Source organism: Podarcis pityusensis, assembly GCF_964106645.2.
Source record: "Podarcis pityusensis genome assembly, chromosome: 2".
NCBI classification, from domain to species: domain Eukaryota; kingdom Metazoa; phylum Chordata; class Lepidosauria; order Squamata; family Lacertidae; genus Podarcis; species Podarcis pityusensis.
The window spans coordinates 107,574,470-107,588,596 of NC_138029.1; the positions used below are offsets into that span (position 1 = coordinate 107,574,470).

A 14,127-nucleotide genomic window follows, 5' to 3' on the forward strand; every position below is an offset into this window, starting at 1 on the left:
AGCCCGCTTTTACTCATCGCTCCGTTATATCATTTAAGATAGATACGGAATACCATGTACAGCAGCAAACCAGGTCCAACAAGGATGAGAAAAGGGGCACTCTCAGCAACTGCCCCTTAACTTTGGGGTTCTTTTTCCCTGAACGATCTCCAGATCTTGGGGGCTGTATGTTGAAAGGAGGGCTGAAATCTTGGGCTGTGTGCAACAAGGCACCCTGTCCCTTCAGCTTCACCTGGATTTTGCGTAAACAAAACCACACTTCATCGCCCAAGAACCCAGTGAGTGAGCATAACAGGCTGGTTTTCAAGTTAAGTATTTTATTATCAAAATTATTACATCTCTTGTGAAAGTTCAAATGTTACAGCACAGTGTACAACTCCACTTGAGGGCAGCGCTACAGCTCGCCCGCCCGCCTGCCCCCCAAACTTCCTGGTGGCTCCTTCCCAGCGACTGCACATAGAACAGGCGCATCGCCTTTTGCCTGCTGATCTCCAGCATCATCGCTTGCAATGCTCACCCCCACGAGGCATGCTCAGCATGTCGGAAAGGGAGGCTGCAAAGCCCAGTGAAGCTGACACCCTTTTTTTTTTAATATACAGTATATAGGACTTGTCTTGTGGCTGACAAGTTCTATCCCCAACACGCTAACAGCCAGACACTTTTGAAGGAAAGGGTTCGTTTATTTCTTCTGCTCTGCTCTGATCAATTTTAAAAGTTTCCTCTAAGTCGAATGAACACCTGATTTCAGTTGTGGATTAGAGAAACTTGTAACAGTCCTAATTATTATTATTTTTTTAAAAAAAGAAAGAAATGGGGGGGGGGGGGGAAGACTGTGCATCTGAGAAATGAGGGAAGACATGCTCACAGCAATATCTTGTCCGAGAGGAAATGAGAAGGTCCTTGGCAGGACCAGGGTTAGACCTGCCTGATATTTTTGCTAACCTACTATGGTTATAACTGAATATAAAATTAGATAAATAAAAACGCACGCTTGACAGGTAAACAAGTGAGAAAAGCTGGCAACTGTATGGAATTTGACAGAGCATTTGGCGGGCCTGGTGTTGTTGCTCCTGGGCCTCAGGCAGAGGTAGCAGGCGTGTTTCTCATGCACTCCATGATACTCTTGACCACAACAGCAGCAATGCCACCAGACTGGGCATCTCGCTCATCACCCCCACCTAGAATGAGGGCAGGCGCCTAAAGCAAGCCACCGTCCATATTCCCATTGCCACAGCACTGGCCTCTTGGAACGAACTGACCACACCCCTAGGCCACCCCCTCACTGGCAGCGAGATGCCAACTTCAGAGGCATAGTATGGACTTACTAGAGTGACTTTTTGCAGCAATGCCTGCACGCACACCCTGCCCTCTCTCTCTCTCCCTCTCTCTCTCTCTCTCTCTCTCTCTCTCTCACACACACACACACACATGCACTCACACTGCTACCAGCCCCACCCCACGGCTCTTGCTTCTCTCCCACAAATGCTCTTTATTTGCAACTGGAATGATCAGAATGGACTAAGCCCCCAACCCCGACCAGAATACTCTGGGAACCCAACCTTGCAGAGAGCACTTTGGGATTTAGATTAACGCCCCCCTCCCCCCACATATCCCCATCTCCCCTATTTATTTATTTTTCTGATTTGCACTGGTTTCATATTCAAGCTTTCCCTACCTGCCCAGGTGACTACAGCTAAGGGCACCGGTAGGAGACAGAGGCCATGCCACTCAGCACCGTTTGCTTTCTACAACGTACCCGGACACCAGGGAGATGCTTTTCTGCCAATGCTGCCGCCGCCACTGCCTCCTCCTCCTTCCAAAGCCAGGGGGTGGCCGGCAGTGCTCTCTCTTGCCCAGGGCACCCCAGAGCCCCAGCCTCTGGGCCCTTTGCTGTCCCGGCATGGCTCCCCCGTGAGCCACTGCCAGAAGGAACGGTGGGCTCTAGTCTGTCCTGCCCTAAGAAAAGCCGGTCTGAGTCTTTACGCCTGACCCTGCAAGCTGCTGCAGTCTGTATTGATTGATGCTGCCTCCTCCCCCTCGGTGGGAGTAGTGCTGCTGCGAGCTGGAAAGTGCTGCGGCTCTGGAGCTCTGGTACAGAGCAGGCTGCCCAGAGGCGGGAGGGTTGATAGTCCGCAAGTCTGGCTGCGAGGGCCTGGAGGACGACGAGGAAGAAGACGACGAGGAAGTGGTGGTGGAGGAGGAGGAGGAGGAAGGAGGGCAGCCGGCGGTTCCCACGCAGGGATGAGACCCTGTTTCAGAGGGGGGCAAACAGTCTACGGCTGCCGCCGTCTGGGCAGGGCTGGGAGCAGTGGCTACGGGGCAGCTCTTCTTCAAGACGCCACTGCCAGACGGCTGCTGGCTGCTATAATACCCAGAGTTCCCTGCAAACAGAGCCGAGGAGTCTGTGGCGACCGGGGGGGCAGAGGAAAGGGAGGGTTCTGAGGAGCCGAGGGGCGGAAGGTGCCCTGCTCTCTGGGACTGGGACCTGTAGCTGTAGCCAGGGGATGGCATGGGGTGTCCTCGGTACGGGGAGGCGCTCTGGAGGACGGTCTGCGACTCCGCCCGCGGGCTGTCCGACTGCAAGAGCTGCAAGGGAAAGAAGCAGGCATCACAAAACCGCCGTTCGGCATCCGGCTCTGCAACCCCGGCAAGAAAGGCTGGACCGCGCCCGAGTGCCGACTGCACGGGAACCATGAACGGCACGAGGCGGGTATTGCCTCACGTACCTGGTAGCTGTAACGTGAAGGACTATAAACGGCTGGTCCCTTGAGGGAAGGGTTGAGGGGGTCTGTCGAATCTCCTTCCGCAGCATCTGGAAGGCAGAGCAGAGAGGGTCTAGCAGCAGAAATACAGGTTTCTGGATTAGGAGGAACCAGCTACAGGTGAGCCCCTGTAGCAGGGACAGGTGTGAGAGAGACCCCCTGAAGAGCCCCAGCTCTAGAAAAACTGAAATGTAGGAAGGATTAGAATAAAACTAATAAAACCTCAATAGCTAGAGGAGCAACACTGAAGGCAGGGGGGGAGGGGGAGAGAAAGACTCTCTTTCACAGCATCATCATCTAGTGAATCCTCTTTCCTCTCTTCTGCCTTGGTCAGACCACACCTAGAGTACTGTGTCCAGTTCTGGGTGCCCCAATTTGAGAAGGATATTGACAAGCTGGAATGCGTGCAGAGGAGGGCAACCAAGATGATCAAGGGTCTGGAAACCAAGCCTTACGAGGAACAGTTGAGATAAAGAGGAGACTGAGATACGATAGCCACCTTCAAATATCTCAAGGGCTTCCACATGGAGGATAGAGCAAGCTTGTTTTCTTCTGCTCTGGAGGCTAGGACCCAAACCAAGGGATTCAAATTACAAAGAAAGGAGATTCCAACTAAACACTGGGAAGAAATTTCTGATGGTAAGAGCTGTTTGACACTGGATCAACATACTCATCCAGGAGGTGATGGACTCTCCTTCCTTGGAGGTTTTTAAGCAGAGGTCGGATGGGCATCTGTCATGGATGCTTCAGCTGAGATTCCTGCATTGCAGGAGATTGGACTAGAAGACCCTTGGGGTCTCTTTGAACTCTTGAATTCTATGCCCGCCTAACCTCTTCTTGAATACCTCACTGTAGAATTGTAAACACTTGTGTAAGTCAATCAGTAGAGAGAGAGAGAGACTTATACCTGCATCCACAAGACAAAGCTAGCGAATTAATCTTAACTGCTTTGTTTGGAGTGATGTGAGCAGAAGTCCCGTAACTCACAGACGGTCTTGGACTCCGTCATTCCACAAGATCAGAGCCCTGCCTGTAGATTCAGCCCCACCTGCTCGAGCTCCAAAGGCAGCTCCCCCCGCCCCCAGTGCATTCCCATTTACCTGCTTCTCTCTCTCCTAGGCTCTCCCGAGTGGGCGAGGGCTCTCCTCTCTGACACAACTTGGCGCTGCTGCGTAAAACCTTCTCCAGAATCCCACGGCCTTCTCGCAGCCGCTCCACCGAGGTGGGAACCATCCTATAGCAGGGCACAAAAGAGCGAGAATGGGAATGACACCTCAGGACAAAACAAACAAGATGAATTTTAACAGGGAGAAATGTAAAGTATTGCACTTGGGCAAAAAAAATGAGAGGCACAAATACAAGATGGGTGACACCTGGCTTGAGAGCAGTACATGTGAAAAGGATCTAGGAGTCTTGGTTGACCACAAACTTGACATGAGCCAACAGTGTGACGCGGCAGCTAAAAAAGCCAATGCAATTCTGGGCTGCATCAATAGGAGTATAGCATCTAGATCAAGGGAAGTAATAGTGCCACTGTATTCTGCTCTGGTCAGACCTCACCTGGAGTACTGTGTCCAGTTCTGGGCACCACAGTTCAAGAAGGACACTGACAAACTGGAACGTGTCCAGAGGAGGGCAACCAAAATGGTCAAAGGCCTGGAAACGATGCCTTATGAGGAACGGCTAAGGGAGCTGGGCATGTTTAGCCTGGAGAAGAGGTTAAGGGGTGATATGATAGCCATGTTCAAATATATAAAAGGATGTCACCTAGAGGAGAGAGAAAGGTTGTTTTCTGCTGCTCCAGAGAAGCGGACACGGAGCAATGGATCCAAACTACAAGAAAGAAGATTCCACCTAAACATTAGGAAGAACTTCCTGAAAGTAAGAGCTGTTCGACAGTGGAATTTGCTGCCAAGGAGTGTGGTGGAGTCTCCTTCTTTGGAGGTCTTTAAGCAGAGGCTTGACAACCATATGTCAGGAGTGCTCTGATGGTGTTTCCTGCTTGGCAGGGGGTTGGACTCGATGGCCCTTGTGGTCTCTTCCAACTCTATGATTCTATGACCCTTCAAGAGGTCTAAACAATTTCAAGCATCTCGTGGCAATGTTTTGTTGGGTTTTTTAAACAACAACAACTGTAGTTTATTATATTGAAAGGTTCCCCTGCGGTCTGGAGGGGTTTTGTTCATGTGCATTTCTACAAAATGCGCATCCTGCAGCTTAAAGCTTGTGCACCTTAGTTGTTGAGGCAAGTGCTGTTTAATTCTAGGGCAGAGTGGAGCTTGTCTCACAATGATGGCTAGAAAATATTCATTAGAGACAAATAACCCTTTTAATCAAATGGTAACACTGCAGCCTATTTCTACAGTTTCGTTGGGGGAAACAGAAGGCAGTTACCCTGGGATAGGAGTTCGAGGCATACACAGGATATTGTACGAGCAACCCAACCACTGCTGGAATGCTGCCACGGCTGCAGTGTTTATTAGGATGGTTTGCTCTGGGGCAGTAAAAATATAGCCAGAGATTTTACTTTAGAGAGGTCTCCAGTTGATACACAAATGAAATTGTAATGCAGAAAACAAAGCTCTATTTCACCATGCTCTGCTCACCAAGGTAATTTGAAATGTTAAAATGCTCATTTTACACAGCTGGTATGGATTTTCTCTGCTTAGGACCACTTTAGTGAGAATTGGACTCGCTGAAGGGGCTCTGGGTAGGTCATTCGACTCTCAACTTTTTACTATAAGTAAAATCGGAACAATGGTGCCCAGCCTCCTTCACAAGGCAGTTGCAAGGAGTGTGAAAGAAGGCATGTACAGCATGTTCCACGCTGAAGCACGGCAGCCAGAATTTTACCCTTCTGGAAAACCCTTTGTGTAAATATGGCTTGTAATTCGAAGTCACCACCTGTCCCCAGTATAGCTGATGCAGCAGAAAAGGTCAGTTATCTGTACGCAAAGGTAGAGGAAGGTCCTCAGGAGGAAACGTAACAAGCTTGAGTGTACAGGACTCTAACCCCGGCCCCCCCACTCTGAAACAGCTCTGCCCCACCACTGCCTGCTAGTTGCGAAGGGCAGAAAAGTTGGAACTCCGGAGCGCATGTAACACTGCAGATCTAACAAAGACCACAGTCTTTGGAATCACTGAACTCGGATGCTACTACAGTGATACCTCGGGTTACATACACTTCAGGTTACATATGCTTCAGGTTACAGACTCCACTAACCCAGAAATAGTACCTCGGGTTAAGAACTTTGCTTCAGGATGAGAACCGTGCGGCAGCAGCGGGAGGCCCCATTAGCTAAAGTGGTGCTTCAGGTTAAGAACAGTTTCAGGTTAAGAACGGACATCCGGAACGAATTAAGTACGTAACCAGAGGTACCACTGTAGTGCTGCAACTTGCTTATAGAAGCAGTGTCAATATGTGGCAAGGTAAAAACAAAAATTTGGGAAGCCAAATTCTGTAAGTTCACTGACAGCAGAATAATGGCAATTAGCTATGATAACTTAACAGAACCTCTGAGTTCAGAGGCAACTGGACTCTGAATACCAGATGCTTGGTACGAGTAAGAGAAAAGGGCTGTTGTTTTCTGATCTCCTTGTAAGTTTCCTGAAATTACCTGGCAGGCCATTGCTGGAAACAATGCTGGACAGGCCTTTGGTTGAATCCAGCAGGGTGGCTCTTTGCGGACTTCAGCCCACAGTAAGGGAGAGCTGTGGAAAGTGCTCTCTCTGTGCTGAAAGTTCGCTATCGATGTTATCATCCTCCCCTTTAAGACCAAAGTGAGGCAAGACACGGCACAGGGCATAAACATTTTTATCTCTTCTCATCTTGTCAGGGAGGAACTCCTAGAAACAACACGTGTCTCTGCCATAGTTTGCTTCCCGAGACTCACCATCTACTGCTGATGCTGTCCTGGGATTTGCTGTGCGTGGTCCCCCGTGGTTCTGGTGGGCTGACTTCCTCCAGGTGAGACGAAGAAGAATGAGAGGGGGAGAAGCCATGCTGTGGAGAAGACAGGGTGTGGGCCCCCGAGCCCTGCACGAGGCCAGCAGCATCCACATCTGCCCCCGAGCAGCTGACACTCAGCCGGGTAGGTGTCCCTGTGCATCGAGAGGAATCCCCTCCCTCCTTGGCTTCTTGCTTTCGTTTGCGGTACTCCAGAAGGGATACCTAGGAGAGAAAAGGCTATCATCAGCTTCAGGCAGGTGACATGACTCAACACCCGTGCATGTGTGCATACGTGCGCTTAAAAGGCACCTGCTGCAATGCCCTGTGGGCTACATGGGTTTTGTGCTGGTGCAAGGAAGCTGCTCTCCAGCCTATGGCCAGCAGGAAACCTAAAGCCAGACCTCCGGGTCACACAGAATCGAGCACAACATGAAGCGGAGACAAGAACCCCCCTCTAAGAACAGACTCCGCACCCTGTTGCATGGACTTCTCTGAGCCTCCAGGGACCGTGATGTCTGCTTTCATCCTGTTGTCACCAAAGAAAGATGCCTCAGCTGCTAACGCTACCAAGAAATGGAGAGTCTGCATTGTCTCTCAGCAGGGTCCAGGCTGCCTCCTCTTGTACGATTTCCCAGCAAGCGCACACACAGACACACAAACACCCCGGGCAGGCGCTCCTTTCTGCCTCGAGTGACTGTGCTTGTGTTACTCATGTCGGATACTTGCCTTTTTCCTCTGCGGAGGGTTCTGGGGTGTGGATTTAACGCCTTCGCAGGTTTTCTCGCCGCAGGGGGGCAAGGGTCCGTGCGCGGCTTCTTTCAGAAGCGCCTGCTCGTGCCTGCCAAAGTATCCCTCCGCAGGGGAACTGCAGCAGCCCCTGTCTGGATTCAGAAGCTTCCCGTCGGCCATCTGCGGAGACTCTCGTAACAATCCGTCTGCCCGAGGCATAGCATTCAGAGGGGAGAAGGCATACATCAAGTTAAACTCTGTCCGAAAAGCCTGGTCGGAACTTCGTAGCAGCGCCTGGGCTTCTCCACTCTTTCCTGGGAAGCTGGTCTCCAAGGGCTGGGATGCCAGGTCAGAATGCCCCGGAGTGAGCAAGGAGGGTTTCTCTGGACAGCTGTTAGTGCCGGCATCCAGGAATCCTGCCTTCTGTAGGTCAAGGTCCGTCCTAAGGCAGAGCTGGAAGGACCAACAAAGGGGGTGTGGGGGCGGGCGAGGGAGAGGATATCAGACAGGGTAGAGAAGCAGGTGAAAGGGGCAGACAAGAGAAAAACACTTTTAATTCAGGAAAGACCCCCTTTCCCACGGACAGCACATATACGGCTTTCTCACTCTTTGTTCCCAGTCTTTTGCTCTCCGCTCTGCCTGGGTTTTTTCTCCCCCCTAGCTGCATAGTCGCTCTCTTCCTCTGCGGAATTTCTGGAGGCAAATTAAATTTGCAGGGTCCCTCCCCCTCGTGGATGGTGATGTTGGCGGCTCAAATGAGCCTCGGTGTGTTTTCAAGGTCACTATTTAACATATAACGTCACAACCATTTCAATAAAAGGTGAAGAATCAAGGAAAACTTCAAGGCACCACACACCAGGTACTCTTATCCACCAACCTCTTTGTTGTAAAGCTAGTCACAAGCACACTTTGCAAGCACGCTTCACGGCATTCAGAAATCTCTGAAGAAGAGAACTGACAAGCACACGTGACAGAATCTAAGCTTCGCAGGATGGCATGCAAGCCATGGGCAGAATCCTGGGTTAACAGGTTTCCAATTATTACAAGGCCCTTAAAAAAGTGTGGGTGGTGGCTACATCAAAAAGTAATTGGGAGAGGAGCTGCCCATTCAATGGGGATGAATCTTTAGCACCCTGCACTGCTCCCAAACTTTCCTCTGCCCCCAATAACTCCCATCCCTGTCCAAGCTGTCAAGGATTTATAAAAGCCTTGGTACTCTGATCAAAATAAGACCAACGAACATAAACCATACTGCATAGCTCATTCCTGCTCTGCAACTTAGAAAACTGTTGACAGTGCACTGCCTACCTCAAGCTTTGCAGATATGTCCATTATTAGCTTCTATCCCTTTTATGTTATCTTGAATTTTTGCCATGGTGGTGTTTAGATACAGCATCCCAACATTATGCTTGCAGGCTGACCACCTAAACTGAAATGGGGGTATAACCCCACTCTACAAAGTGCTGGTTCTCCATTTGATAGGCTGCAGGTGGGAGGGTTACAAAACAAAGCTCTCTTGTCCCGCTGCCTTGGAGTGAAAGCAGACAAACCGAAGAGCTGTGTCGCACCCCTTTCCTTCACAAAGATCCATTTCTAGGCAAGGAAAAGTGTGCATGTTTGTGTGTACTGTAATGGACAAAATGCTGTGTGGTGCAAATACATACATCAGACAAGATGTGCGTGGCTGATTTAGGGCACTGGGGGGGGGGAGTACAAATGCATAAAGGCATGAAGGCACCCATAAGCCTCTGCCGGAATCCTATGACCTGCAGTCTTCAATCCATTTTGCTCTTCACGATGGAGGACAGACTGTTGTGTCTAATGCTTTGGAAAGTGCAGGCACTTTTTGGCTATCCAGGAGGGCAGCTGTCAGTGAGCAACTCCCCAGTTTGGTACTTGTTTGAGACATTCAGGTTGAGGGCTGTTGGCCTTTTGCAGTTCCAGACTGGCTTTGGCACCCGGCACACTGTTTTAACTAGATTTCTGGGAAACTAGACCTAAGTTTCCAGTCCTCTTTCAGAATCTGTCCCTCCCTTCTCCTCTTGGGCTCTATGTTCTGCTACTCATGCATTTGTTTTATAAAAGTGTTACATTGCTTTTCGGTGGAAGCCATGCATCAAAACAGTTTGTTATAAAACAATCATGGCCTGAAAACAAAAACAGAACAAATCCTGCCAGAAAATGATCTCTAGGTCTGTACAACCACATAGCCATCCTTGCCCTCTTAGGAGCCATATCGCTCCCTGGCCTCAGACTCCAAACTCCACCAGACAAAACAATTAACTTTGCATTATGCTTCTCGAGTTGCACAATTGAATCTGACCACAGAGTTTGTATCTTGAAGAATGTGGACTTTTGGCACAAAGCAGGAGCAGGACTGTCTATGCTGCAATGGATTAAGAAGATGGGTTCAATAAAACATACAGCACAGTGGTTGCAAGGCCCAGGGCCAGCCACCAAAAATTAAAAGAGTCTGATTCATTTTCTCCTCTCCCTTCCCTTCCCTTCCCTCTCTCTCTCTCTCTCTCTCTCTCTCTCCCCCCCCCTCCCCAGGAAATGTACTTCAGAAGAATTAACTGGAAAGTGGTGGGCATTTTCCCTTTGTTCACCACTCAATTCTCAACTTCAACAACAAAGGAATCTGACTTGACTAGCCCCTTCTTCCCCACCCACTGCTTCCCCTATCCCTCCTCCCTCCAAGTGTACACACACACACACACACACACACGCTCACCACGCAAACTACACACTCTCTCCGCCTCCAATTGAGATGGTGTGATAACTACCTCGGGCGACAGGGACTCGGGCCTATGCGCAGGGGAACTCTCAGGGGAGGATACGTTCTAGGAGGGAAAAGCATCTTGTTATTCATCTAATTTTACAAGTCAAGAAGCAAAATAAAATGAAGTATAAAAAAAGAAAAGAAACAAGCATAGAGGTTAGCCACAACTATTTGCGGGGGGTGGGGGGCAGGATAAGAGACTATCAAGGGGGTGGCCTCATCACTTAGGGGGAAGTGAACACATTACATGGATTTTAGAGTAGAAAAAAAAAACAGGATGGAGTTACTGTGTCTCATGCTACAACTTTAGTATCCGGATGAAAGGACAGCGCAGAAACCGGAGATCATTCCATTGCCTCATGTTCCGAGGATGCCTGGCCAACCAGCAACACCTCACGAACCCCATCACTCGGATGAGAGCTGGCGTATCACTCTCTACCCACAATGCCTTGCTTTCAGACTGGACTAAAAGGTGAAGGCATCATGTAGAAAATCCTCAGCTGGCTGCTCCTTGAGATACAGTGGATATGAAATTATGGTACTAGCTCCTTGAGGGAAGGTGGGCATGAAGCATGGGAGATGCTTCCATACCTGGAACTGAAACGTTGCATGAAAGCATCTCTCTCTTCCTCCATAAACCTAGGGTCCTTCCTGAGGTATGCAGTGCTGGAAAGCATGAGCTGCAGGAGGAGACCCGCCCCCCTCAGAATCTGCTGGGTTGTGCTGGCCGGAGAGCCACATTTGGTTGGGGCAAAAAGAGCAGCGACACATGGCAGAACCCCTTTATTAAGCTGATGTCGCCATGCCATAAATCCTTTTACCAAGAAAGTCACTTTGGGTCTCTCTCTCTCTCTCAAAAACCCCCCACGAAAAACTGATTAAATATTGAGCTTCTGAACACTTCAAAGGTAAGACAGCTTCAGATCTCTAAGCGCAGAAGCCCATGAGACACAGACCCACAATAAGTACTTTTACCTAAACTACCCTTCCCCACCCCGGGGCTCCTCAAATGCTTTGGACAATAACTCCTAGGCTGATGGCATATGTAGTTCAAACATCGAGAGCACATGGAATTGAGAAAGACTGGTTTAACTCTAAACCACATAAGCACAGTGAAATATGTTCTTGAGCAGGGGTTCCCAAACTTGGGTCTCCAGCTGTTTTTGGACTACAGTTCCCATCATCCCTGACCAAAGGTCCTGCTAGCTAGGGATGTTGGGAGTTGCAGTTCAACAACAGCTGAATTCCCAAGCTTGGGAAATAATAATAATAATAATAATAATAATAATAATAATAATAATGTTATTATTAATACCCTGCCCATCTGGCTGGGTTTCCCCAGCCACTCTGGGCGGCTCCCAAGCGAATGTTAAAAACACAATACAGCATTAAACATTAAAAACTTCCCTAAACAGGGCTGCCTTCAGATGTCCTTTGAAAGTAAGTTAGTTGCTTATTTCCTCGACATCTGCTGGGAGGGCGTTCCATAGGGCAGGTGCCACTACCGAGAAGGCCCTCTGCCTGGTTCCCTGTAACCTCACTTCTCGCAGTGAGGGAACCTCCAGAAGGCCCTCGGCGCTTTGGGCTATTTTTTATTGTGTTTGTTTTTGTGTGGTTGAGGGTTTTTTTGGTAACTTTTTATAGCTTCACCATTGATTTTATAGGAGGTAGGCTCAACCTGATGGCTGCTCAAACTGCTTTGAACTATTTCTACCGGCTGTTTAACAACGCACTATTATTTAACTTGCTTCTTCCTTTTTTAAAAAGACAATTATGGATCGGGCAGAAATGCAGCAGGAAATAATTTAAAGGAAACATAAATAACGTGTCATGAATGAGTGGAATGGTGTGAAAAGGGGAAGCCTCAACACAGGGGAACTGGGGAGAATGGGTGGTAGAAACTTTTAACACATTGAAAGGCTCCTTCCCTGCAACACACATAAAGAGGGGCAGGTGGGCAGAAAACTCAGTCATACAGCAGCAGAAGCCGCTCACTTTCTTACACGGGGCAGAAACCTTTGAAGTCCGACTGAAGTTTGCTATGACCAACACTCCTTAAGTGCCGCTTCAAATCAGGAGTGCAAATTGGGACCAACGTCCAGTCTCAAGATACAAAGTCCTAGTGACATCCCGTGCCACTGTCTCACTAAGACTGGTGCAGCTAAGGCCACTCAAGTTTCTGTGGCTTCTGGCAACACGACGATTCTGCACTTCCCCCAGCCCAACGAGTCCTGTCTCTGTTTCCGTGCAGAACTGGAAGTGGCCTAACTGTGCAAGAGCCCACGAGACCTGAATCCAAAGGCACTGGGAAAGTGATTGGGGATCTTGCCATTTGGATAGTAAGCAAAATTAATGATCAGGCACTGTATAATGACCAACCTACTTGCGCTCAAGCAGCAGGGCCATAATCGCGGTGGTGGAAATGCTACAATTATGTGGAAGTATAGAAAAGCCACAGGACACCAGCCACAGAATTCAGCTTAAGAATTTTTTTTCTCTTTTTTTTTTTCAAAGGAGCAACTATGGTTGCGAAGCTACACTTGAGAATATGTGGGCAATGCCTGATGGAATCTTAGGAGTCAGGGCTGCTGGTGAGCAGGATTTAAAGCGGCTTAAGAGTTGCCATCCCAGTCAGCAGAATAAATCCTCCTTGTAAACCACTTAGAGGTTATGTTACAATCAAGCGGTACATACATTTCGTTAAATAAAAAATAAACAGAAGTAGAATTCTGCAAAGAAGGAGAAATCATGCAAAGGCTTCCGATTTGCACCGTTTTAGAAGCTGCAGAATCTGGATTCCAACAGTCTAGGTTGTCTCGGTGCAATATCGTTTTCTTATGTGTACAGAAATGCACAGCCCAGACTCAAAGCCCATACAATTAGGCAGAAAGCTGAGAATAGCAGAAGATCGAGAGTCCAGAATCCCAAATTGTGGTCATCTCAACTTTCATAAGAATAGACATTTCCAGGGAGATTTGCTAAGGGGCAGCAGCAGACCTGAAGAGTTTAGTGGCCCAATATTGAAAAAGGGGAATGGGAAGCTTCAACTCCACCCCAAGCACAAATATGGGACACAATAAAAAGTAAGAAAACGGGGTGCTTCAGAATGAAAGCACTGGCATGTGCTTGTCATGAGGGAAACTGCAAAACAGAGGCTACCTGCATGACTCACACCTGCACTGCACTACAAAGGTTTACAGAAGTTTTGAAAGGGGGAGGCAAATGGCTGTAAGAAGAACAGGAAACAACACATCATGCAGATGGGGAATTCTGGGGATGCAAAACAGCTAATGTTCTCCAAAGCTTAGAGTTTGCTAAGAGGTGAATGCAGGAGAGCAGCAGCCCAGAAGTTGACAGCATCTTTGGATGCTACTGGGGTGGGGAAGCTGAGATTAAATGAATCAGAGGGCAGGGAATAGTGTTTCTGGTAACCTGTAACCCTTTGCACACTCTAGTATCCATCTACTGTGCATAACAATAAAGGAGAATAGGGACTTTATAATCTGCAGGTGCCAGATTCTCGGAATACACAGGATTCTTTAAAAAACCTATCTGCTCATTTCTTAGGTCTACCTGTGTCTTTCCAAGGAGTTTTGATGCATACATCCTAGGTCTGCAGGGAAAGCTGCCATCCTGCCCCCCAACTTACCTCAAACTGTAGTGGAGTATTACAACGACTAGCAGCCAAGGAGGGAATTGGTGAGAAGATCACACCGCAGCTACTTCGACATTCCTCCTCTCCTGGCATAGATGAGGAGGACGTGGTGAGGTGTGGGCTCAGCGCATCTGGAACCGAGGGGTCAGGAAGTGGGGGAGTGACTGGAGAAAGCGGTCTCAATAACTTGGTAACACTCTGCTCCATTAGATAGCGAGACTTCCACTTCTTCAGGGGGCTCAGGAAATCT

The 14,127-nt window shown here is 48.8% G+C and overlaps 1 protein-coding gene across 1 annotated transcript in view; it reads right to left on the reverse strand.

Annotated features, from left to right (window-relative positions):
- Nucleotides 1-300: 300 nt before the first annotated feature.
- SETD5 (SET domain containing 5) overlaps nucleotides 301-14,127 on the reverse strand; it is a 62,774-nt gene continuing 48,947 nt past the window's right edge. Inside the window, exons 18-24 of the mRNA XM_080993437.1 lie at nucleotides 13,872-14,125; nucleotides 10,227-10,283; nucleotides 7,438-7,893; nucleotides 6,656-6,933; nucleotides 3,863-3,996; nucleotides 2,727-2,812; nucleotides 301-2,586 (exon numbers count right to left, since the gene is read on the reverse strand). Of these exons, the coding sequence (XP_080849563.1) occupies nucleotides 1,957-2,586; nucleotides 2,727-2,812; nucleotides 3,863-3,996; nucleotides 6,656-6,933; nucleotides 7,438-7,893; nucleotides 10,227-10,283; nucleotides 13,872-14,125 (1,895 nt within the window). The 3' untranslated portion in view covers nucleotides 301-1,956. The remainder of the gene's footprint in view (nucleotides 2,587-2,726; nucleotides 2,813-3,862; nucleotides 3,997-6,655; nucleotides 6,934-7,437; nucleotides 7,894-10,226; nucleotides 10,284-13,871; nucleotides 14,126-14,127) is intronic.